The sequence below is a fragment of the Hypanus sabinus genome, chromosome 8 (assembly GCF_030144855.1).
Source record: "Hypanus sabinus isolate sHypSab1 chromosome 8, sHypSab1.hap1, whole genome shotgun sequence".
Classification (NCBI taxonomy): Eukaryota; Metazoa; Chordata; class Chondrichthyes; order Myliobatiformes; family Dasyatidae; genus Hypanus; species Hypanus sabinus.
Window position 1 is genome coordinate 157,265,345 of NC_082713.1, and position 27,553 is coordinate 157,292,897.

The 27,553-nt window shown below is 40.4% G+C and overlaps 2 protein-coding genes across 8 annotated transcripts in view; one reads left to right on the top strand and one right to left on the bottom strand.

Moving 5' to 3' along the window:
* The window catches only part of tspan12 (tetraspanin 12), a 73,170-nt gene extending 45,804 nt beyond the window's left edge, over positions 1-27,366 (bottom strand). The window contains exons 1-2 of one of the 7 annotated variants that reach the window (XM_059978323.1): positions 27,239-27,366; positions 15,191-15,844 (exon numbers count right to left, since the gene is read on the bottom strand). The gene's annotated coding sequence lies outside the window, so the exon portion shown is untranslated. Of the gene's footprint in view, positions 1-38; positions 531-15,190; positions 15,845-26,475; positions 26,836-27,238 lie in introns of those variants that run through there. The other 6 variants (XM_059978318.1, XM_059978325.1, XM_059978322.1 and 3 more) reach the window with 6 other exon arrangements.
* Positions 27,011-27,553, top strand: part of ing3 (inhibitor of growth family, member 3) — a 43,378-nt gene continuing 42,835 nt past the window's right edge. Inside the window, exons 1-2 of the mRNA XM_059978317.1 lie at positions 27,011-27,174; positions 27,321-27,392. Coding sequence (XP_059834300.1) covers positions 27,147-27,174; positions 27,321-27,392 — 100 coding nt within the window. The 5' untranslated portion in view covers positions 27,011-27,146. The remainder of the gene's footprint in view (positions 27,175-27,320; positions 27,393-27,553) is intronic.

A 27,553-nucleotide genomic window follows, 5' to 3' on the forward strand; every position in this document is an offset into this window, starting at 1 on the left:
CCTGTGTTCAAATTACACTACCACGCGTCGAAACTTACAATATCCCAAACATAATTTCAGAGAAAACTGCACGCCAAAAGCCGGAGTTTGCCAGCTGACTGAAGTGGAGTTTACCTACACTTTCAATAAAACTGGTCGTGACGTGCGATATTCAACTTCCTGGTAGTGGAGAAATAGGTATAAAACGCAGTATACACAGCAAGATTGGAGCAGTGCTCCTACACTGTCCTTGTTCGGTTCTCGCACTTTCTTTTAGTTTCTTGGCTAAACTCCTGCAGGAGCGGGATCCTCTCACACAGCGGCTCCCTGAATTCCGAGCACTTTGACAGCCGAATCGACCTCACGCTGCGCTGGGCTGTGCTTTTACGTCCTGCCTCCGATCACAGGAGAGCTCTCGCAAGCTTCATTATTTGCAGCCGCTGACGCCAATAGGGAGCTTCTGCTCCGCAAGCCACTCCAAATAAATCTCTTCATCGTTTGAAAAATAGACCATAAATAAATCCGATTCTCCAACAGTACCGCAAAAAAAAAAATGCCGGTACTGTCGATGCATCTTTTGTATATGATGCAAACTGGACGCATTAGGGAGTACGTTTTCCCGACGAACACTTCCCTGTTGGATTTGCCTCCCTCTTCAAAATATGTCAAAATTGCCAAGTATGTGTTCCTTCTCGATTACTTTTAAAATCCCGTCAAATCCCGATCAAGAAAAAAAAATAAAGTGCATTTGGCATTTGACTGCCGAGAGGTGGGAACACAGTTCAGAACAACTTGAAAACCAACCTCCCCACCGTGGACTTGTCTAGGCTTTTGGCTGTCTTGGTAGAGCAGCCAAAGTAATCAAAGACCCACCCCAATCATTTTCTCTTCTTTCCCCTGACCAATGTGCAGAGCACACAACATCCTTAAAGCAGGACCACCAGACTCAAGGATAGCTTCTGGCCCACTGCTAAAAGACGATCCTAAAATTAAAAGGATTCTTGTCCTCACATTCTATCGGTTTGGCCTTACACCCTATTGCCGCCTATATGGCACTTCCTGTAACACTTTATTCTGCACTACCTTACTGTTTCCCCTTGCACTGCCTCAATACATTGATGTGATGAAATGCATGGCGTGCAAAACTGTTTTACACTAAACCTTGGTACATGTGACAATAGTGGTCAAATTTATTAATTTACCAAGTATGAAGGCTTATGTCACCCCTCCTCCCAAAACAATTAACTCCCAGTAAAGTTATTGACCCCTTCCTGTTTCTAACTTCCACCCACAGAGACTCCATAGACAATCCCTCCATGACTTCCTCCTTTTCTGCAGCCATGACACTATCTCTGATCAAGGGTGCCACACCTTCACCTCATTTGCCTCCCTCCCTGCACGGATGGTTTGAGATGTATCTATTTTAATGCGAGGACTATCATGAATAAAGCGGACGAGCTTAGAGAATGGATCAGTATTTGGAGCTATGATGTTGCGGCCATTACAGAGACTTGGATGGCTCAGGGGCAGGAATGGTTACTTAGAGTGCCAGGCTTTAGATGTTTCAGAAAGGACAAGGAGGGAGGCAAATGAGGTGAAGGTGTGGCACCGTTGATCAGAGATAGTGTCATGGCTGCAGAAAAGGAGGAAGTCATGGAGGGATTGTCTACTGAGTCTCTGTGGGTGGAAGTTAGAAACAGGAAGGGGTCAATAACTCTACTGGGTGTTTTTTATAGATCACCCAATAGTAACAGGGAGATCGAGGAGCAGATAGGGAGACAGATTCTGGAAAGGTGTAATAATAACAGGGTTGTCATGGTGGGAGATTTTAATTTCCCAAATATTGATTGGTGTCTCCCAAGAGCAAGGGGTTTAGATGGGGTGGATTTTGTTAGGTGCGTTCAGGAAGGTTTCCTGACACAATATACAGATAAGCCTACAAGAGGGAGGCTGGTATTGGGAAGTGAACCTGGTCAGGTGTCAGGTCTCTCAGTGGGAGGGCATTTTGGAGATAGTGAACACAATTTTATCTCGCTTACCATAGTATTGGAGAGGGATAGGAACAGACAAGTTAGGAAAGTGTTTAGTTGGAGTAAGCAGAAATATGAAGCTATCAGGCAAGAAATTGGAAGCATAAATTGGGAACAGATGTTCTCAGGGAAATGTACAGCAGAAATGTGGCAAATGTTCAGGGGCTATTTGCGTGGTGCTCTGCAAAGGTAGGTTCCAATGAGACCGGGAATGGATGGTAGGGTACAGGAACCGTGGTGTACAAAGGCAGTTGAAAATCTAGTCAAGAAGAAAAGAAAAGCTTACAAAAGGTTCAAAAAACTAGATAATGATAGAGATCTAGAGTATTATAAGGCTAGCAGGAAGGAGTTTAAGAATGAAATTAGGAGAGCCAGAAGGGGCCATGAGAAGGCCTTGGCCACCAGAATTAAAGAAAACCCCAAGGCATTCTACAAGTATGTGAAGAGCAAGAGGGTAAGACGTGAGAGATTAGGACCAATCATATGTGACACTGGAAAAGTGTGTATGGAACCAGAGGAGATAGCAGAGGAACTTAATGAATACTTTGCTTTAGTATTCACTACGGAAAAGGATCTTGGCAATTGTAGGGATGACTTACAGTGGATTGAAAAGCTTGAGCATATAGACATTAAGAAAGAGGATGTGCTGGAGCTTTTGGAGAGCATCAAGTTAGATAAGTCTCTGGGACCGTATGGGATGTGCCCCAGGCTACTGTGGGAGGTGATTGCTGAGCCTCTAGCAATTATCTTTGCATCATCAATGGGGTCAGGAGAGGTTCCAGAGGATTGGAAAGTTGCAGATGTTGTTTCTTTATTCAAGAAAGGGAGTAGAGATAGCCCAGGAAATTATAGTCCAGTGAGTCTTACTTCAGTGTTTTGTAAGTTGCTGGAAAAGAACCTGAGAGGCAGGATTTATGAACATTTGGAGAGGCATAATATGATCAGGAATAGTCAGCATAGATTTGTCAAAGGCAGGTCGTGCCTTACGAGCCTGATTGAATTTTTTGAGGATGTGACTAAACACATTGATGAAGGTAGAGCAGTAGATGTAGTGTACATGGATTTCAGCAAGGCATTTGATAAGGTACCCCATGCAAGGCTTATTGAGAAAATAAGGAGGCATGGGATCCAAGGGACCTTGCTTTGTGGATCCAGAACTGGCTTGCCCACAGAAGGCAAAGAGTGGTTGCAGACAGGTTATATTCTGCATGGAGTTCAGTGAGCAGTGGTGTGCCTCAGGGATCTGTCCTGGGACCTCTTCTCTTTGTGGTTTTTATAAATGACCTGGATGAGGAAGTGGATGGATGGGTCAGTAAATTTGCCGATGACACAAAGGTTGGGGGTGTTGTGGATACTGTGGAGGGCTGTCAGTGGTAATAGCAGGACATCGATAGGATGCAAAACTGAGCTGATAAGTGGCAGATGGAGTTCAACCCAGGTAAGTTCATTTTGGTAGGTCAAATATGATGGCAGATTATAATATTAATGCTAAGACTCTTAGCAGTGTGGAGGATCAGAGGGATCTTGGGGTTTGAGTCCATAGGATGCTCAAAACTGTGCAGGTTGATTTTGTGGTTAAGAAGGCACATGATGGCCTGTTTGGACCTTGAAAAAATTCATTATTCAGTTCTCAATTCGGATCTAAAGTTCCATAAGGTCTGGGGACCTTTTATCGAGTACTTTCATAACCTTCCTCTTGACTAGGGTTTTTTTTTTTCTTTTCGGTCCCTTGCTTTCAGCTCCTTTTTTTTTCTGGTAGAAGGCATTATTATCCTCTGTTGCTGAGTGTATTCACAGTCTGGGAGTCTGGCTGTCCTGACTTATACTCTCTATATTGTGTTGTGGTTGGTCTGGAGTTGCTGTTGTTTTTTCTTGTGTTGTGGGGCTTGGGGAGGACACTAAGCTTACTTGTCTTTAATTTAGGTGCTTTTTTTTTTGCTAAATTCTCTTCCTTTGTAGCATATTGTTATTGTATGCTTAATTTTGCACTGTTTTAATGTTCCTCATTGGGATTTGGGGTTTTTAATTTGTAAAATGTTTTGAAAAACTAATAAATAATTTTTTTTTAAAAAGGCACATGATGCATGGCCTTTGTTAACCATGGGATTGAGTTTAACACCTGAAAGGTAGTGCTACAGCTATTTAGGACCCTGGTCAGACCCCACTTGGAGTACTGTACTCCGTTCTGGTCACTTCACTACAGGAAGGATGTGGAAACTATAGAAAGGGTGCAGAGGACATTTACATGGATGTTGCCTGGATTGGGGAGCATGCCTTATGAGAACAGGTTGAGTGAACTTGGCCTTTTCTCCTTGGAGAGACAGAGGATTAGAGGTGACCTGATACAGGTATACAAGATGATGACAGGCATTGGTCATGTGGATAGTCAGAGGCTTTTTCCCAGGGCTGAAATAGCTAGCATGAGAGGGCACAGTTTTAAGGTGCTTGCAAGTAGGTACAGAGGAGATGTCAGGGGTAAGTTTTTTACGCAGAAAGTGGTGAGTGCATGGAATGGGCTGCCGGTGACGGTGGTGGAGGCGGATACGATAGGGTCTTTTAAGAAATTCCTGGATAGTTACATGGACCTTAGAAAAATAGAGGGTGATGGGTAACCCTAGGTAATTTCTCAAGTAAGTACGTGTTCAGCACAACATTGTGGGCTGAAGGGCCTGTATTGTGCTGCAGGTTTTCTATATTTCTATGAACCATCTCACCCATTTCTCAGTTTGCATTCTGCAGAGGCCGCTTGCCTCTGGGCCTCACACTTCCAGATCATGGGAATGGATGTCCTAATGTGATTGACTGAGGCAAAATAAAACTCAGAGTGGTGACAAGGGTCTCAAGTGGGTATGGGAGGAGAAGGGCTAAAGACTGAGCAATTGCCGACGTCATACTTGAGAAAAAGAGGATTGTGATTACACAAGAGATTCTGCAATGCTGGAAATGTTGGATAACATGTAAAATGCTGGAGGAAATCAGCAGGTCTGGCAGCATTTATGGAGGGTAATGAACAGCCCATATTTCAGGCCGAGATCGAATATCTCAAAAGACCGGAAGTCCTGATGAAGGGTTAGGTTGACAATGCTACCTGACCTGCTGAGTTCCTCCAGCATTTTGCGAATATTATGATTAATTCTTAAATTTATCCTCCATCCCCTCCCAAGGATCTATCTTTGACACCGAATGCACTTCTACTCATTGACCAAAGCTGCAATTTTGCATTCCAAAGGTGAACTGACATCATTCCCAAACCTTTCAACTTCATTGACCATAGGACTTATGAGCAGAATTAGGTCATTCAGCTCATCAAGTCTGCTTTGAAATTCCATTGTGACTGATTCATTATTTCTCTCAATCTCCTGCCTTATCTCTGTAACCTTTGTCGCCTCGACTAACCAAACACCTATCAATCTCTGCTTTAAAAAATTCAGAGACTAATATTTATGGGTGACAATGAATTCCACAGATTCACCACCTTCTGGCTAAAGAGTTTTCTTCTCATCTCTATTCTAAATGGACATCTCTCCATTCTGACACCTGATCCTAGACTCACCCACCAAAGGAAACACTGTTTCCATATCCATTCTGTATAGCCCTTCCAAAATTCCATAGGTTTCAATAAGATCTCTGCTCATTCTTCTAAGATCCATTTAGTACAGGCCCAGAGACATTAAATGGACTTAAATGTTAACCCTTTCATTCCTGGAATCATTCTCATAAACTTCCCCTGTAACCTCTCCAATGCCAGCACATCTTTTCTTAGATAAGGGGCCCAAAACTACTCACAATATCAGTGTGGTCTGTCCAAAGCCTTATAAAGCCTCAACGTCACATCCTTACTCTTATATTCTAGTCCTCTCAAAATGAATGCTAACATTACATTTGCCTTCCTTACCATCAACTCAACCTACGAGATAACCTTTAAGGAATCCTGCACAAGGACTCCCAAGTCCCTTTGTTCCTGATTTTTGAATTTTTTTCTCCCCATTTAGAAAATAGTTAATGCCTTTGTTCCTACCACCAAAGTGCAAGGTCATACGTTTCCCTACAATACTATATATTCCATCTGCCAGTGCTTTGCCCATTCTCCGAACCTGTCCAAGTCCTTCTGTAGTCTCCCTGCTTCCTCAATACTATCTGCATCTTCATTTATTTCTGTTCTTAACTTGCTGGTGTAACGCAGGTGAGCAGAGATTATCTCCAATTAAATATTATGAAGATCCATTCCATATTCCATAGCCATCGTTTCCACCATCATCCGAGGTCACTGTGTCAGGTTGAATCAATTTGTTCACAGCCTCCAGTCTGTCTGATGCTGAACGAAATATTCAACCCTAGATCTGTTAAATCATAAAGATCATTGATCTTCAGCTCTATATTGTCCATCTCCACTCCTGTTTCATCTATCTGTTGCTAATACCCTATTTGTTCACCATTATTGGAAGAGAGATTAGAGTTAACATTCAGCCCATGCAGCTGCTTTCCTCGTATGTAGATGAAAAAGTTTCCAATATTCTGAGATTTATGTGATTATTGGATTGTACTTCATATTGGTTTCCTTCTGTTTTTTGGTGCTTTCTTTCTTGTGGCCAATTGGCAGTGGGAGGGGGGTGAACCATTAATTTTTGTGTTGGGGGAGTGAAGGTTAGGAGTTTGGTGCCACTGGCACTGTATTTTCTGGGAGTTACAGGGTTGGGGACTGTTTTTCTCTGCAAATGATGGGGTCGGGGACTGTTATTATCAAATGGTTTTTCTGCGAGAGATGGGGTCGGGGACCATTATTATCTCTGTTTTTTTCTGAGGGTGACAGAGTTAGGGACTGTTATTGTTGCTGCTTTTCTCTGCAAGTGACCAAGTCAGGGACTGTTATTGTCTTTATTTTTGCTTGGGAGAGGGAGGATTTTGGGGTCTGCAAGTTTTGTTTCTTTTCTTTTTCATGATGGAAGTAGAGTTAATGTCTTTTCTTTCATTGGCACCAATGATTTTTGTGTATTTAATAGCTATCTGGAGAAGACAAATAGCAAAATTGTATTGTACATGCATACTTTGATAATAAAATGAACCTTGGACCTTTGAACAGATCAAAGACAATTCATCAAACTGAAATGTTAATTTTTTTCTCTTCCCACAGGTCTGGCCTGACTTTCTGAGTACTTCCAGCATTTTCCTGACGTTATTTTGTATTTCTAGCATGTACTATTTTTTTTCTCTTCACGATCGCCTCAACTGTAACATTGATTAGATAGTGAGCTTCCCAACTATCACTTCCAATAAATCTCCATCCAAAATTCTTTGTGTCATTTTTTAATTCACATTAAATCCCATTCATCCTTCTGAGATTGCTAACAACAACAGCTTCCTCTCCATCAAGACATTCAATTTGAAATTGTCTTTCTTTTAAAATGCTTCCATATCCAGCCTGCCCTTCTATTCCACTCCACTGATGCTGCCTGACCTGCTAGCTTCCTCCAGCAGTTTAGTTTTTTTCTGCTCCAGATTCAAACGTCGGCAGAATTTTGTGTCAGTATCCTTCTACATCTTTCAATTTAACCTTTGAAGAATCAATCTTAAATTTTGATGTCCTGTGCATCCCACATTTCCTTTTGCTTACGAGTGGTGTGTGGACTTTGCTCATATCTTACAGGTCCTTCCTATCCTTCCTCAACCTTTCTATCTCTTCCATAAGATGTATTTTAAAACCAACCCCTCAAATAAATTTTTGATCACCTGTCCTAATACTTCTTCCATTGATCCAATCTCACTTTTGATTTGGATCTTGTACTCAGTAAAGGGTGCTTCATAAACATCAGTTGTTGACCTGATATTGTATGTCCTGATGGGTGATGAATGATGTAATGCTAAAAATATTAAAATGTAACTAAGTGCTGTTCAAAGATCCTCATATTATATGAAAATTAATCATGGGAAGATGCACAAGGTAGAATTGCACAAACTTGCAATGGGTTAAAATGCTTAGTCTAGTGAAGTGACCATTTCAAACAACACTTAGCCTATCTCAACATTGATCTGGCTTTAAATAAAATTACAACAATGTATTTAAATGCTGCTGATATTGAATTTCTCAATATATGCTGAACATTTATATTACAGCATGGTAATTAAAGTTACCATTGTCATGCAATTTTGGAGAATTCCCTCAAAGGAAATTAAGTGATTACTTATTTTAAACTATTCTGATGGAAAAAAAGTGCCATAAACTGAAATGAAGATATTATTTAAAGTAAAAGCCCAACTAAATAGTATAAATACTTTTAAAGTAATTCAGCAAAACTGAAAATATATTTAAAATGAATAGTAAACGTAACCAATAGTTTCTCAGTTGAAGAGGACAACCAGGTACTATAAAGAAACCGTTTTAATTTCAAATACCTTGTTATGATCTTGTATTATATTATTTAACTGCACTTCACTTATTCTGTAGCTTTATTTTTAATTGGTATTCTTTTAGCCTGATGCACTGTGTAATGATTTGAGCTGTATGTACAGTGTGCAAGACAAGCTTTTCACTGTATCTTGCAACCATAAGACCATAAAACATAGGAGCTGATTTAGGCCACAGCCCATCGAGCCTGCTCCAATATTCCATCATGGATGATTTCTGCTCCCACTCCAGACTTTCTTCTACCTTCTCCCTGTAATCTGTGACACCCTGACTAATCAAGGAAGCTATCAATCTCCACTTTAAATATACCCAATCACTTAGCTTCCACAGCTATGTGTCAATGAATTCCCCACAGATTCACCACCCTCTCGCTAAAGAAACATCTCCACAACTCTGTTCTAAATGGATGCCCTTCTAATCTGAAACTGTGCCCTTGGGTCGTAGACTTTCCCACTATCAGTTTCATCCTCTCCACATCCACTCTATCTAGGTTTTACAATATTCAGTAGATTTCAATGAGATCCATCCTCATTCTTTTAAACTCCAGCAAGTACAGGTCCAGAGCCATCAACACTCCTCATACATTAACCCTTTCATTCCCGAGATCATTCTCGTAAACCTCTGCTGGACCACGTCCAATGCCAGCTCATCCTTTCTTAGATATGGATACATGTGACAATACTAAACCAATACCAATAACAAGATGCCAATAGCAACATTTTGGGGGGAGTTTTGGTCATGAGGAGAGGCTAGTTTGGCTTGTTTTCCTAGCAGTGAAGGAGGCTGAGGGAGGCCTAATCAAGAGTATATAAAATTATGAGGAGTATTGATAGGGTAAAGAGTAAGAAGCTTTTCTCCCAGCAGTTATATCTAAAGTAAGGGGGTGAAAGATTTAAGGGATCCTGAGGAAGCACTTCTCCACCCAGAATCTGGAACTCACTGCCTGAATGGGTGCTAGAAGCATGTATAACATGTACAAATGTGTAACATTTAAATGGTATCTGGACAGGCATTTGAACTACCAGAGCATAGAAAGTTATCAACCAGGTGCTAATAGATGGAATTACCTTACATAATTATCTTATATAAAGATACTTGACAGTTGGTGTGAACATGGCGACCAAATAGCATGTTTCTATTATAATAATATCTGATTCAGACTAAGACTTATGATGTTAAGTAATATATTTTAAAAATGAGCAGATATAAACTTTGGTAGAATATACGTACTTTATATCCATAACATCGTACAGTTAGTTTATTGGGAAATTTACACAATTAATGTCAGTAGCACAAATGCATTAAATAAATGTCAACATTAATAATGAAGCTAAAATGCCATCAGGTTTGAATAATGCAAAGAGCAATAGATTTAATAAGCAAATTTTAAAAATCATTAAACCATCTATATACTGGAGGCAGTATATGCCAATGTAAGGAACATTTCATTTCACTTAAATATGCTATGACATGTGATTTTGTCTGTTTCTTTCATATTAATGATTACATCTATTACTAACTTAATTTCATCCATTTAACCAAGGTAGCTCAGAATGATTCAATTTCTACTGAAATCAGGATGGCATAAAGCTTCACACAGAGACAAAAAATACCCCTTGTGTTCATGGCAAGTCAGTGGGAATGAGGGTTTCAGTCACGGCCTTGATGAATAGCAATGCGCACATGATCTACTCCTGAAGCTGTGCTGGTTGAACCCAGCTAGAACAGTGATAAGAACAGTGTTTCAGTTGGCTTCTACACCCCTGTATCAGGAAATGGAAATAGGTGCACTTTCAAAAACTCAGTTAAACTGTAATTCATCTACAAGTCACCAGAATCCATTTTTCACATTCCTTAAAATAAGTGAAGTACAAAGTTTTCCAATTTAAAGAAACAATTCCCAAAATATCTCCTATAATTAGAAAAAAAGAACTTAGAAAAATATAGTTGGAGTATCTATAGTGTTGTCATCTTCCTTTAAAATGTCATGGAAATCATCCAACTCTGGCGATTTTTCATGCTTTAGTGCTGTTGTATTTTTCATTGCTGCTGTTTGCTCACAATTGATTTTATGCACTGTTCTCAGATGGTCATTATCTTGTCCTCTTACTCGAAATACTGATGCAAAGTAATTATTCACCATATTTGCCATTTCTTTATTTTTCTTCACAAAATCACTCTGAATGGGTTCTTTAGGTTTTTTTTAGAAACAAGTTCAAGAATCAATAAAGGATTACTTGGAGGGGAAAATATCTTATCCCTGTGCTTGTTCTTATGGAAAACCAATTATTAGATATGGTGATTAGTGGAAATGTAAGATTCAGCTGTGATTTTGTTAAACGGCAGTGCAAGGTCAAAGAGACATGCACCCATTCCTCGATTTTTGCCAATTGATCTCAATGTTTACGGCTCTTACTTTTCATTATGTAAATATAAAAATCTTTTCTTTTCATTTTGATTTTCTTGCAGATTTCTTCTCAGCCTTTTTTCAAAACTCTTGCTACCTGGTGATCATTGCAAGAAACACACAAACTGCCCTGCAGCAACAACCTATTGTCTTTCAGTCAACTAGTCCGTATTTTGAGAAGGCACAATCCATCAAAAGCCATCTTAATGAGCATCAGCAGGTAGTTTAATAATTACTTAACAATACTCTAAACGGTCATTCCTCAAGCACTGACTTAAATAGTTTTCATTTATAACTCTATTTTGGCTACCCAAAGCTCTTAAACATCTATTGTAGCAAAGGGTACTGTTCCTTTGCATTTCAGTGTATTTTGTTCATCATGATTTCAATTACAGAACATCTTCAGTTAATATACACCTATAACATTTTGCATGCTATTTGTTTAATATTGCAGTTGGAATGAAGGAGCAATGGTATACTGTATACAGTAAGCCCATTGACCGGTAGAGGGAGCACTTGAGCTTATTTTATCTAATCTGCTTTAGTTTGTAAAAATAACAGAATTATATCATATTTACAAAACAAATAGTGATATAATTGATTTCTAAGCATGCATTAGGTATGTAAATATTTATATCAATACATAGAAATTTACAACAAATTATCAGACAAATTGACAATGTATATCTTATTTCAACAAGCAGAAGACTCTGGCTGTCAATAAAACTGCTTATTTATCAAAGTAAGTAAATCACATAGTTATATATGTTTAAAACATTTCAGAAGTGTCAGTAAAACATTCAGAAATGTTACAGCAGTAAGACAAGATGCAATAGCTAGTGAAATCTGCAATTAGGAATCAGATAACAAATGTGCTAACATGAATTTGGAAACTTTGTCATTGCAACTGGCAATGGAATAAATCTCACCCTTCAGAAGATAAAATGATGGACAATGCATATTACTACAAAAATAATTGTCCACAATATGAAAATCTGCTTTCTATTGTCAAAAGCTTTCACCTTCCTCTTGGACACACCTGATACACTACTCTCACTCTACCAACTGCAGAACATGACTAGAAAGGCACAGGTTGAATGCCTAAATGATATCTATTGGTTTGGTACAGCCATTCCATTTTATTAGTTGTGATGCTTAAAAGGGAATTCTTCTGAGTTCGGATAGCTTGGTCTCAGTAATCAATTAAGCTTGAATGCATCTACTAAACCTCATCAAACAAATGAATATTCTTGTTCTGCCCAGTTTTTTTTTGTTACAGCACTTCTCAAAGCATTTGCAAACTGAAAGGCAAATTAACACATGTTGAAAAGAATCAGGGAAATTACACAACAGGACCGTTCAGCCATCACATCCTTGGAGGGTGAAAACAAAAGCAAAATCTGGTGTCCCAATCTGATGAATTACAGCTTACTACCTCTACAGGGATATAACCAAGTACTTTTCTGTCCCTACTTCCTTCTTGGACAATGTGTTCTACACCTCCAACTCCACTGCTTAGACATATTCCAAGGAAAAACATCCCCATTCTCCCTAATCCTTCTAGTTTTTACTTTAAATTATTGATATCCCAGAAATGGTTGTTATTCAACACTAAATGGTTGCACACAAAAACAAACACGCTTAATATGCCTTAACAGATGGGAACAAATATAAGACCATAAGACATAGAAACAGAATTAGACCATTCAGTACCATTCCATCATGGCTGATTCATTATTCCCCCCCCCCCCCCCATCCCATCCATCCCATTGTCAAGAACCTATTAACCTCTGCTTTATATATACTCAATGACTTCTATATGCACTCGGTTCTGAGGCTGTGTCCTTAGGTCCTAAGGTTCCCACTGAAGGAAAAATCCTCTCCATGTGCACTCTGCCTAGGCCTTTCAATATTCGATGTTTCAAAGAGAATCTCCCTCATTGTTCTAAAGTCCAGTTGAGTACAGGCCCAGAGTCATCAAATGCTCCCCATATGTATCTTTTTCATTTCCAAAATCACTCCAGTGAATCTTCTTTGGACAATTCTTAGATAAGGGGCCCAAGACTGCTCACAATACTCCAAGTACAGTCTAACAAATGCCTTAAAAAGCCTCAATATTGCTTTTATATTCTCATCCTCGTGAAATGAATGCTAACATTGAAATGACTTCCTCACCACCAACTCAATCTGGAAATTAACCTTTAAGGAATCCTGCACAAGGACTCCTAATTCCCTTTACACGGCAGATTTTTGAATTTTTTTCCCTCTATGCCCTTATTCCTTCTACCAAAGTGTATGACCATATATTCCATCTGCCACTTCTTTGCCATCTGAGTCCTTCTGCAGTCTCCCTGCTTCCTCACTCAGCACTACCCCTCCACCTATCTTCATATCGTTCAAAACTTTGCCAGAAAGCTATCAATTCTGTCACCCAAGTCATTGACATATAACATTATAAGAAGCGGTCGCAATACACACCCCTGTGAAACACCACTAGTCACAGCACCCAAACTGAAAAAGCTCCTTTTATTCCCTCTCTTTACCTCTTGCCAATCAGCCAATGCTCTATCCATGTTAGAAACTTTCCTATAATACCATGGGCTTTTAACTTGTTAAACAGCCTTGCGTGTGGCACCTTATCAAAGGCGTTCTGAAAATCCAAGTATACAATATCTACCAATTTTCCTTTGTCTATCTTGCTTGTTATTTCCTCAAAGAATTCCACGAGATTCGGCAGGCAAGATCTCCCCTTAAGGAAACCATGCTGACTTCGGCCATTTTAATCATGCACCTCCAAGTACTCTGAACCTGCAACCTTAAAAATGGACTCCCACAACTTCCTAACCACTGGAGTCAGGCTCTCAGGCCTATAATTTCCTTTCTTCTGCCTTCCTCAATTCTTAAAGAATGGAGTGACATTTGCAATTTTCCCATCCTCAACCATTCCAGAATCTAGTGATTCCTGAAAGATTATCACTAATTCCTCCACAATCTCTCCAACTACCTCTTTCATAACCTTGGGTGTAGACCATCTTGTCCAGGTGACTTATCTACCTTCAAACTTTTCAGCTTCCCAAGCACTTTCTCCTTAGGTGGAACTACAATGGCATTAGACAGCAACTTACTCAATCTCATCTGTAGAAACAGCTGAATTTCTACCTTTAATGTCTCTCCTTTCCCTTTTCAAGGTGGATCAGATTCTGTCAAAGACCTTGACCTACAGATGTCTGCAGACTTCGGCTCTTTATGACTTTGGTTTCCGCTCTCGGGGCTCACCAACTGGTCATTTATCGATATCCCAAGGACATGGCCTAGAAGACAAGCCAAGCTTACATTCAGAGTACTGAGGCTTTGTGGCCCTAGCGATGTGCCGATTCTAAGCCAGTGCTGCTGTCTGAAGCATTGTGTGACAAGATGGAATATCAGGAACAGCAGTTCAGCTGTTGGAAGGCTCTGTACTTGGATACCCCCCCCCCCCCCTTCCCATTGGTAGGGGAGAGTTTGTTGCCATTCTCAAGTCAGAGAACTTGGGGGAAAAAAGCAATGTGGCAGATTTGAACAATGCGAGTGTTTTTACTTTGTCATGTTGGTCTCTCCTCACGTTGTGTGATATCTCTCTGCCCATTTATTGGAGAGAGAGAGCCTCTGGTATGTGGTATTGTCAGGTGAACAATTAGTTTTTGTTGAACTGCAGATCATGGTATTTCTTGGGGGCTTTGCTATTGCTTGCTTGGTGGGTGGAGGTGCTGATTTTTTTTGCTGAAGTAAATGGGGGAGGTGTTGGTCAATGCTTTCCTGCTGCTTTTGGTATCCTCTTTTATATTTGCTTGCTTACCTTCATATTCCATCTTTTCCCTCCTTATGGCTTTTTCAGTTGCCTTCTGTTGTTTTTAAAAGCTTTCCAATCCTCTAACTCCCCTCTAATAGCTGCTATGTTAGATGCCCTCTATTTTCCTTTTATGCTGTCTTTGACTACACTTGTCAGCCACAGTTATCTCTTCCTCCCTTTAGAATACTTCATTTTGAGATGTATTATCCCACATATTCCAAATTCTTCCCAGAGACTCCAGCTATTGTTGTTCTGCCGTCATCTCTGCTGATGTCCGCTTCCAATCAACTTTGGCCAGCTCCTCCCTCATAATTCCCTTTACTCCATTGTAATACTGATACATCAGACTTAGCTTATCCCTTTTGTCACATGACTCAACCCTTGTAATAATAATCAGAGAGGCACAGAGAGATCTGTATTTACCAACAAGTACCCTTTTTCTATCAATGGAAGAACACATGAACTCACAGAACCAATACCTGTGTGCACAGCTAAGTTTTCCTAATCTTCTACGAACAGTCAAAGATTAGAAAAGATATTACCATAAAAAGGAGTTTCTGCTGCTGGCCACATGTTCCTTGTACTCCAGTTTCAAATCTCCACGTGTCCATGGGGCACCGCACATCTATGACATTTGTTCTCCTACAGAGTTAATGCCTCCAGCACATTTGAAGCATCTGCTTTATATCTATTTCTTACCAATTCAGATATTGTATTTCAGTGTCATTGGTTGTAGGTCATGTGCCTGACCTTTAACATGTTTTTATTGGCTCTGCTCCAGGCCAGCATCCATTCAATAAGAGGGTCTTCCCGCAGATGACAATTGATAACTTATGGCTCTTTATTGTCAGTCAGCAAACAGCTTGATTCACGTAAGACAGTCAAAAACCTGTATGTTATATCCAACCAAAGAACAAATCACAAATAACTTATTTGGAAATTATCTGTAGTCCAGCAGATAATCTGGAGCATCATTGTGTCTTCTTTAAAAAACTGATCAAGCCAAGCAACTGACTTAAAATGGAGAACAGAGTGCCTTCACAAAATGACAGCCTTCATCTCCTTCATCATGACAAGAACAAAGGCAATTGGTCCATCTGCTTCCACTGTCCTTGATTCATTCAAATTCACTGATTTGTAGACTGTTGTTCTTTCTGGCCAACACTTTCAAACTGCAGGGTGAATTCAGAGAGCATCTTTGGAGACAGAAGCAAAATTGACATTTTTGGTCAATGGCCCCTCATCAAATTTAAGGTAAAAATCAAAAATGTTTCAAGCTTTAGAAAAGGGGAAACAGTGGAAATAATTTAGGGAGCACTTTGTTTTTTTTTATTACCAACTAAGCAAATGACAGCTCCCTCCACCATGATTCCAAATTGAAATCAATTATTTCTATTAACCAGCTTTTTCGGTATTTATGTCAGCTGGCTAATTGTGATAATAGATCTTCAATGTGCAATGTTAACACTGCTCTTCTCTCTCCAGAGAAGATGCCTGACCTGTTTTATTTATTGATATGTAGGAGTATTTCCAGCATGTCCTGCTTTTATTTAAATAGTTTCTAATATCAAGGTATAGAGAGAAAGAACAAAGAGCATGTAGTTCTTTACATTAAATTTCAGAGTCATGAAAAGACTGCCTATTTTTAATGTTTTTTTCATCATATAACAATATTTTCACAAATGTGTCAGTTCATTTAAAATTAACTTTGTAAACATGCTTTTAGGATTTTTTAAAACATTTTTGTTTCAATCAATGTAGGAGAGTTTCAAGCTGATTGGTTTCAATCAAACCTGCACTCCAATTCTTCTCCCTATTGGGAAAAGAACACCTTGTTTTACCTTAAGGTATCTTAATTTAATGATAATGTCAAGCCTTTGATGCAAACATATAATTGCCATTACAGTGAATGAACAAATATATGCAAATTTAATGGCTCATGAAGCTGTTGCTAGTTTAATAAATTAAAACAACATCTTTTAATACTTCAAAGTGTAGTTTTGTTGACAACAGTTGTTATATCACTTTAGTTGACCATAGAACTTACTCAAGGATGGGAAATTTGTTCCTCAAATGTTAGTATCTCCAGGGATTTCAACAGATGCCTTTATAATTATATGTAGAATCTGCCATCAATTTCATAGATTTCCAGAAATATTAACACTTGTTGCTATTTATTTATACAGTAAACTAAATTGAGCACTATTTTTTCACTTTTGTTAAAGGTTTTTTAAGTACTAATTCTTTTCTAGCCTGTGTAACAGACCAACTGATAATGCAGATCATGATGTCTTCACCTTAAGAGAATTCCCATTTCACAGGCTGATCCAAGAGGAATTTCCATGAATAATTAGTGGAAAGTCAAAGTTATCTATTTCCCAGTTCAGATTAGCTGCATTCTACTGGTGAGGTCCATATATTTATTAAGCACATTAAGGTCATGTAATGCAATTAATTTTCTGTTTTGGTTTCAACAGATGTCTGAATTGTGACAGCTATTTTTCTTCACTTGTTTGGAGCCTCAGCCGTTCTCAACCCCACTCCTCACCATTGCTCCCATTCCCTGTTGAAGTATAAACATTGTTACAGAGCTTGGCAGGGTAGCTATGGGGATATGGTGGCTGCGTCCTGCGTCGGGAGTTAAAGATTGAAAATAAGGGGTCAGCCTTTCTAAATGAGGGCTAAAATGGGACGAAAATTTCTTCATCCATATGATATGAATCCTACAGTTATATACTCAAGACAAGAGTAGGAGTTAAGTCACTGGCTCTATTCACAGCAAAGATCAATAGATTTTCAGATGATATGGGAAGAAAAGATGCACTTTACTGCAGGAATGTAGTGCTGAGGTAAAAATCAGTAATGATTTTATTGAATGATGGAGCAGATACAACAGTGTGAATGTTCTACTCCAACGTTTGTTTGATATTTCCTTATACTGATGCAGGCCATCATATATAGTAGCTCAGTCCCATGTCATTTACTAAACTTAATTACACTAGCCCTTGCATCCAGTACATCATCTTTAGACACATATGCTAGCTGCAGCAACATCCCACCATTAGCCACAACTTCTCCCCATCTTTCTGCAGGGTCCACGCCCTCTGTGACTCCCTGGACAGCTTATCCCTTATGCCCACCGATGTCCCTAATTCCCTGACCCCTGGCACTTTCCCCTGCAGCTGCTTTTATTTGCTTTCACACCTCCTCCCTAACCACCACCCAGGTACTAACACAGCTCTTACAGGTGAAGCAAAGTTTCACGTGCACTTTCTCCAACTTTCATCTACAGCATTCAGTAATCCCAACGTGGCTTCCCCACATCGGCAAGACGAAGTAGAAACTAGGCAACAAATTTATAGAATACCAGCAACGCCCAGTCTGAGCTCCCAGTTGCATGCCGTTTCAGCTTTCCATTCAATTCCCACTCTGAGCTCTCCATCATTGGTATTCACCACTGAGTGCATAAGTGAGTGCAAACTAGCGGAACTACAGTTCATATTCCATTTGTGTAGTCTGAAACCAATGGGATGAATATTGAATTTCCAATTTCAGAACATAAAACATGGGAGCATAATCAGGTCATTCAACTCATTAAGTCAGCTCCACAGTTCTATCATGGCCTATTTATTATGCCTCACAAAACCATTCTCCTGCCTTCTCCTGGTAACCTTTGCTGGCCTGACTAATCAAGAACCTATCAGTCTCCGTTTTAAATATACTCAATGACTTGGCCTCCACAGTTGCTTGTGGCAATGAATTCCACAGATTCAACACTCTCTGTCTAAAGAAATTCCTCCTCATTTTTGTACTAAATGGGTATCCCTCTATTCTGAGGCTGTGCCGTCAGGCTATCGACTCACTCACTATTGGAAACATCCTCTCCACATGCACTCTGTCTAGGCCTTTCAATATTCAATAGGTTTCAATGAGAAGCCCCCACATTCTTCTAAACTCCAGCAAGTACAGACCGAAAGCCATTAAAAGCTCCTAATACTTTAACCTTTTCATTCCAGGGATAATTCTCATGAACCTCCGCTGGAACCTCTCCAATGCCAGCACATCTTTTCTTAGATAAGGGGTCCAAAACAAGTAGAGTCTGGCCACTACCTTATTAAGATTCAGCATTACATTTTTGCTAAAATATATTCTAGTCTTCTCAAATCGAATGCTAATGTTGCATTTGCCTTCCTAACCATTGACTCAATCTCAAGTTCAATTATCATTCAGCCATATATGACTACAGCCAAACCATACAGTGTTCCTTTCGGCCAAGGTCAACAGCAGAGTGTACATAGAACAAATTACACATATGGTTACAATTTCAGGAAAACATACAGTCACAAAGAAAAAGAATTGCTAAGTCCCTGAGTGGCATGACTTTTATTGTTGTCGTTCCTTTTTACGCTCTACGGCACATCGAGCAACATTTTTTTCATTACAGTTGACTTTTTTTTAATGAGACTGACTTGCTAGCTTGACGCTCAACCCAGCATGGATAGAAAGCATGCAAGAAGCCGACTGGATTCAAACTCAGTCCATTCATCTCGGCATCTGGTGCTGGTACGACTACATCACCAGCCAGTTTGGTATGACTGTAGATAGATGGTAAGTTGCCCAATCCAGCTTGTTCTTCCATGGAGCAAACGCTGGGGGCAGCACCAACAGAAGGGCCCGGCCTCCAACCTGCAAGTTAACCTTTAGGGAAGCTGGCACAATGAGTCCCAAGTCTCTTTGCACCTCTGAATTTTGAATTTTCTTCCCATTTAGAAAATAGTCTATGTCTTTATTCTTTCTATCAAAATGCATGATGATTCACTTCCCTACACTAAATTCCACCTGCCACTTCTTTGCACATTTATATTATCAGTAAGTTATTTGCTGATTTTCTAAGGAACTGGATATATAAGTACAGTGGATTCCAGTTCACTGGGCAGCCATTATCTGCACTAGGTGTCTGTGCTGACTTTGTTCATGTACAGGCAATCAAAAGAACATGGCAGCATACACTATATGAATTCCTCTATCAAGAGTTATTAGCAATTAATACCCAGTAGTAATATTGGTTGTGCTCTAATTTGTTAGGTATTTCATTTAAATACAAACATGTTCCTCAGTTAAAAGGTAGATTGCCTTTTTAATAAAAACTGTTTTCCAAGAAACTTCATGTAATTGGGGCAGCCACTTAATTGGGCCATAACATAGTGGTCCTGATGTGTCCCAATTAACTGTAATTGACTGACTTGGATAGAGAGGGACTGATTTGGAATAGTCAGCATGGTTTTGTGCTTTGTAGGTGACATCTAAACAAACCTATATTTTTTCAAGGAACTTACCAGGAAAGTTGATGAAGGCAAGGCAGTGGATGTCGTCTACATGGACTTTGGCAAGTCATTTAACAAGGGCACATATAGGAGGCTGGTCAAGAAGGTTCAGATGCTTGACAATGAAGATGAGGAGGTAATTGGCTTTGCAGAAGAAGCCAGAGGTTTGTAGTAGAGAGCTGCCTCTCTGACTGGAGGCCTGAGACTAGTGGTGTGCCATAGGGATTGGTGCTAGGTCTGCTGTTGTTTGTCATTCTTATTAACAATCTGGGTGATAATGTAGTAAGCTGGATTTGCAAATTTAGGGGTGACACCAACACTGGAGTGTAGTGGACAGCAAGGAAGGATATAAAAGCTTGCAGTGGGTTTTGGAACAGCTGGAAGAATGAGCAGAAAAATAGCAAATGGAATTTAAAGCAGAAAAGTGTCACGTGTGTGTTGAACTCTGGGAGGATAAACCAGAGTAAGTCTTACACAGTAAATGGTAGGGCGTGTAGTGAAACAGAGTAGATCTGGGAATACAGATACATAATTCCTTGAAAGTAACATCACATAAAGTTAGGGCCATAATGAAAGCTTTCGGCACATTGGCCTTCATAAATCAAAGTAATGAATACATAACACACACAAAATGCAGGAGGAACTCAGCGGGTCAGGCAGTGTCTAGCATCTATGGAAAAGATGTTTTTTTCCCTCCAGTCCTCCTGAAGGGTCTCAGCCTGAAATGTTGACTGTAATCTTTTCCATAGATGCTGCCTGGTCTGCTAAGTTCCTCCAGCATTTTGTTTGTGTTGCTTGGATTTCCAGCATCTGCAGATTTCCTCTTGTTTAGTATTGAGCACAGAAATTGGGATGTAATATTGAAGATGTCAGTGAGGCCTAATTTGGAGTATTGTGTACAGTTCTGCTCACCTACCTGCAGGAAAGATATCAGCAAGATTGAAAGAGAGCAGAGAAAAATAACAAGTTTGTTGCTGGGACCTGGGTTACACATAAAGTTGGGATTTCACTCCCTAGAATGTAGGACAATGAGGAAAGATTTGTTAGAGGTATACAGTATTATGAGGGTATTGATAAGATGAATGACTTGAACCAGAGGTCATGGGTTAAGGGTGAAAGGTGAAATGTTTAAGGGCAACATGAGGGGAAACTTCGTCACTCAGAGGTTGGTGAGAGTCTGGAATGAGCTGCCAGCACAAGTGGTGGATGTGGGTTCAATATTTAAGAGAAATTTGGACAAGTACCTGGATGGGAGTGATATGGAAGGCTATAGTCTGGATGCAGGTTATGGGACTAGGTAGATATATAGTTTGGCATGGACTAAATCGGCCAAGGGTCTTGCTTCTGTGCTGTGGTGTTCTATAACTATCTGTTTATGAGTTTCTGCAGACTCTCTGCTTCCTCAGCACCATTTGTCCCTTCACCTATATTTGTATCATCTGCAACAGTGACCACAAAGCAATCAATTCCATCATCCAAATTACTGACATATAGCTTGAAAAGAAGCATCCCGACACCAGCCCCTGTAGAGCACCACTAGTCACTGGCAGCCAACCAGAAAAGTCACCCCTTAATCTCATTCTTTGCCCCCTGCCAGTCAGCTAATCTTCTATCCATGCTAGTATCTTTCATGTAATACCGTGGGTTCTTATCTTGTTAAGCAGCCTGATGTGCGGCACCTTGACAAAGGCCTTCTGAAAATCCAGGTATACAACATCCACTGACTCTCCTTCAGTTTGCTCTGTCTGTTATTTCCTCAAAGAAGTCCAACAGTCAGGCAAGATTTCCCCTTAAAGAAACCATGGTGACATCGGCTTATTTTATCATGTGCCTCCAAGTACCCTGAAACCACATCCTTAATAATAGACTCCAAAATCTTCCCAACCTCTGAAGTCAGGCTAACTTGCAAAATAATTTCCTTCCTCCTTTCTTAAAGAGTGCAGTGACATTTGCAATTTGCTAATCCTCCAAAGATTCTCAAAAGATCATTATGAATGCTACCACACTGTCTGCAGCTACCTCTTTCAGAACCATGAGGCGTAATCCATTTGGAACAGGTGCCTTATCTATCTTCAGACCTTTTAGCTTCCAACCTCTTAGTAATAGCAACTACACTCACTTCTGCTCCCAGACACTCTTGTATTTCTGGTACACTGCTAGTGTCTTCCACGGTGAAGACTGACGCAAAATATATTTGTCCACCATTTCTTTGTGCCCCATGACTACCTCTCCAGTCATTTTCCAAAGGTCAGATTTCCACTTTCGCCTCTTTTACTCTTTATATATCTGAAAAAAACTTCTAGTATCCCCTTTTATATTGTTGCATAGCTTACTTCATATTTCATCTTTTCACTCCTTATGGCTTTTTTTTTAAGTTGCCTTCTTTGATTACCTTCACCTCCTGTGTTCCTTCCACCGCCACCCCATCTTGGTATTTTGTCCCATTTCACATACCCCATTCTAGCTCCTCCATTATCTATTTTATCCCTCACCGATTCCATCCATCACCTTCCTGACTTAGCAGATTCTAACACTTGCAACTTTGTGTTCCCACTTATCACTCTCCTGGCTATCTCTGCCTTCACCCTCCCCTCAAATGCTCCTGACAAATAGGTAAGGCAAATCATGTGCTGTCCTTTATATCAAGGGGATTTGAAAAAGGGGCAGAGATATCTTGCTACAGTGGTTCTTGGCTTTAATGAGTCCACACTTCAAGTAAAGTTTGCCAGGATATATTTGCATGGAGAGGATACGATGAAAATTCATCAGACTGAATTCTGGGCTAGGAAAGAGGGAGCGCAACAAATTTGAATATTACATGATGTTGAGATATTTTAAGCTTAATCATAGGAAATATTTTGTAAAGATTGGTCTAACCAAAATCAAAAGATCAGATTCTTAGTGATAAATATAATACTATAGCAGTACCTAACCAACAATGATACCAATGAATATATTTCAAGGCAATGGAAATCAAGAGAAATTCTCTCCATTAGCCAAATGCATAACTAACTCAATGGAAGATTATGATTATGGGATGCCAATTAACACACTCCCAAGATATTAATGGAGTAGCTGTGTCCTAGCTGCTTCACTAGTGATGTTCTCTCCTATAATTATTTTTTTTCTGATGAAAAATCGTAATTCCTCAGATTAAAGTGGAGGTTGATAGGATTTTGATTAGCAATGGCATCAAATGTTTTGGAGAGAAGGCAGGAGAATGGGGTTGAGAGGGATAATAAATCAGCCATAATCCAATGGTGGGGCAGACTCAATGGGCTGAATAGCATATTCTACTCCCATTTTATGGTTTTATACACTCAGTTGTCAATTTATTAAGTATACGAAGTACCTAATAAAGTGGCCACTGAGTGTATTTCTGTATGTTCATGGTCTTTTGCTGCTGTAGCCCATGCACTACAAAGTTCAACATGTTGTGCATTCAGAGATGCCTTTCTGCACACCACTGCTGTAATGTGTGGTTACTTGAGCTACTGTCCCATTCCTGTCAGCGTGAACCAGTCTGGCTATTCTCCTTTGACCTCTCTCATTAACAAAGCATTTTCACCCACAGAACTGCTGCTCACTGGATGTTCGATGTTGTTTTGAATCTGTAAACTCTGGAGACTGTTGTGTGTGAAGATCACCAGTTTCTGAGATCCACAAACAACCCCGTCTGGCCCCAACAACCATTTCAAGGTCAAAGTTACTTAGATTTCATTTCTCTCCCAGTTTGATGTTTGGTCTAAACAAATGAAATTCTTCATCATGATTGCATGCTTTTATGCATTGTTGCCACCATATGATTATTGATTAGATCTTTGTAGTAATGAGCAGGTGTACAGTTGTAACAGATAAAGCTGACACCAAGTGTATCCCAGCAACATACATAAATGCTGAAGGAACTCCACAGGTCAGGCAGCTTCCATGGAAAGGAGTACAGTAAACTCCTCGGGCCAAGACCCTTCAGCAGGACTAGAATTAAAAGGTGGGGGAGGGGAGGGAGAAATACAAACTAATCAGTGAAACTGAGAGGGGGAAGGGTGAAGCAAAGAGCTGGGAAGTTGATTGGTGAAAGAGATACAGGGTTGGAGAAGGGGGGAGTCTAATAGGAGAGGACAGAAGGCCATCTAAGTGTATATAATGAGTGATTATGTCAACCAAGTTTGAACTTACAAGTGATTATGTCAATCAAGTTTGAGAGTTGAGAATGGAGGGATCTAATTAAAAAGTACAATACTCTTATTGGCATATTGGAAGGATGAGGAATGCAGATAGACATGTTTAACTACCTAGCACAAGAGTCACAGATTCAGTTTAAGATAAGGATAAATTTCTTCCTTTGAAGTCATAGACCTGGAGGATTTGCTTTTGTGCGAACATACACGGCCATTACTGTTTTTATAAAGTCCATGACAACTCTGGTGTATATATTCAGATGCACTAATATGTCTTTGAACATGGTTCAGACTATCAACTCAGGGCAATCCCATAGCTACTCCTCTGCCTCATGTGACCTTTGTTGTCCTCATCTCTGAAGCCTTGCTCTTTAGCCTGTATGCAAAAAGAACAGCTAAGTGATCAGATTGCCTGAAATGTGGTCTAGACTTGGTACAGTAGGCATTCCTGATCATAGTACAAGTGTTTGGGTCTCAGGTGCTGCAGGTTATATGCTCATGATAATTGGACAGAGATTTCTTCAAACAAGCCTGACTACGATTTGAAATACTGTACATCGGGGTGGGCTGTTCTTATTTGGTGATGGCAGCACTCAATATCTTGAATGCCTGGTTAATGTCAGTTTTTTGTGGTGGTGGTGGTGGCATCCGTCGGTCTCGAGAGACCATGGAGAGACCAGGGCGCAGGCCTGGGCAGGGTTGTATGGGAGACCGGCAGTTGCCCAAGCTGCAGGCCTTCCCCTCTCCACGCCACCGATGATGTCCAAGGGAAGGGCACTAGGACCCATGCAGCTTGGCACCGGTGACGTCGCAGAGCAATGTGTTGTTAAGTGCCTTGCTCAAGGACACAAGGACACGCTGCCTCAGCTGAGGCTCGAACCAGTGACCTTCAGGTTACTAGTCTGATGCCTTGCCCACTAGACCACATGCCAACACTTTTTGGTACAGAGAACATTTGGCACTTAATCTTTAGATGTTCCAGGTCAGATCAGGGGAACAAGAGGGCAGTAAGACCAAAACCACCGTGTCCAAGCACCAAAGAGAGTTTATCATGATGCACAGACATCCACCTTTTGCCTTCTGCAAATCAGCAGTCTGGTTCATCCTGTGTATTGAGAAGCCCGCTGACTTGATCACTGAATCCAGCATGTTTGGAGTAAGCCATGTCTCTGTGAGATACAGAACACACTAATGCCTCATTTCCCTCCAGTACAGCAATCTTGCCCTCAGGACCTCAATCTTGTTCTCCAGAGACTTTACATTTGCTAACAAAATGCTGGGTAGAGGAGCTTCCATTGCTTAGAGTATCAGTCTGGCTTAGAGTCCTCCCCTCCTCTGGATATAGTGATGTACATTCAAAGGTGCCATACCTCCACGTTCACTAAGTCCTTCAGAAGATCATGAAATCGCCAGTTCATTAAGACAGTTCAAAGGTACACTGCTTACAGGGAAATTACAGGCTGCAGATTGCAGTAAATGTTATTCAAAAGAGTTATATTTAGAAGTTTAGTAAGCAGCTGGCTACATATCGCTGTGGTTCACCAGCGCCATCTTGGCACTAAAATCAGTGATAAACTACACACAAACAAATCTTCCCCATTTACACATCCACTATACCAATTATTTTCTGTAATGCAATTACCACACTATACTATTTTCTGTAATGCAATTACCATCTCACTTTGCCTTCAATGTTACTTAATCTCTCCTACCTTTTGTCTTTCTGTTGTTTTTGCTTCATCTCCTTTCTTTCCTTGCATTATAAAATGTATCACTTTTTCAATTGAGACAAAATATTATTTTATAAGGATGCTGCCTAATCTAATGTTTAAAATGTTTGTTCTGTGTGGAGAGCTTATTATTATCACCTGAAGATTGCAAGAATCTTCAGTGAACTATCAGTCTCAGACCTCGAGAATGTTCCCAAACCCAAGAGTATAAATAGTGCCTATACTAACCTGATGCCTTTGAGAATTACATCTGTGACCATCTATTAGTGTAAAGTTTTCTTTATTCTTAAGAAGTCAATTTGAAATAAATCAGTGTGTTACATTTCAGTGTGGCATGTTCCTTTTCTATTTTGGAAAATTACACCTGATAACAGAACTTATCAATTGATTGACTTAACAAGAAAAAACTTGTAGTTTAGTAAGGCTCCTTAAATGAGGAATGGTATCTTACGAAATTGTCATTTTACCACCCTCAAAAAGGAATCTATTTTTAAGCAATGGTAAGGATACGGGGAATAAACTATAGTCCAAGTTTTTCTTGGATTTTCTTTTCCATCGTCGGAAACTACAAAGTTATTTTAATTGACCAACATACCGGTAAACTCTAAAAGCCAAATGCGCAAGTAACCAGAATTCAAACGTTGGAAAGAGTCTTCAACCTGAAAAGTTCTCTGTTTCCCTTTCCACAGATGCTGTCTAATACATATTTTCAGCAGTTTTCGTGGGTGCTTTCCCGTGTTCTAGCATCTGCAGTGTTTGACTTTCAAATTAAACAGCGCGCTGGTTTGCGCAAGTTGCAGTGGAATCGGAAACGGAAATGCGTTTTATTATAACAAAATCTGATGCAATATCCAAAACACGACCCACCAACGCGGCGGTTAATCCCCTCATCGTTCGCCATCCAGTGTCCACCGGCTTTACGCACCCTACCCGCCAAGGCGCAAAAGGGCGACCCTGAAGCGCTCCTCGCCCCCCGGCTACGGCACAATGACCGGACTACACCTCCCAAAATGCTGTGCGAGCGGATGGCGGTTCTATTAGTCCCGTGACGACGCATACAAATCACCCGAGTGAGCCAATGGCAGAACGAGCTTCCAACGCGCGAGGCTGACGGCCCGAGCAGCCGTGGTTTGTCTTTCCCTCCACCCCCCCGCATCGTCTTTTTTCAACGAACGAACGGCGTTGGTTTGAGGCGCCATATTGGAACCATTTTAGGAAACAAAACAGTAAAAATCTGTCCGGTGTAAAACCTACACTTTTCCCAACATGCTGTACTTGGAGGATTACTTGGAGAGTGAGTATTGAGGGATATGGCAACGGTGCGGGGTTGTGAGGAAAAGTTTTTTTTTAAGATGTACCGATTGAGGGAGAGATGTCGGACGGAAAACGAAGCCGCCCCTCCATTGACGCCGCTGTTTTTTTTCCCTCTTCTCTCGACAGTGATCGAACAACTTCCCATGGATCTCCGCGACAGGTTTACGGAAATGAGGGAGATGGACCTGCAAGTACAGAGTATGCGGCGCCACGTTAGTCGCTCGGCTCTCACTGCCCACCTCACCTCACGCTGACAGTACTTGCCGGGGGGATATCTTTGGGGCGAGGGGTGCGGGTGGGGTGAACACGCAGCTGGCGCCACAACTCTTTTCAAAAATCATAGTTAATGCCGCTTTGTA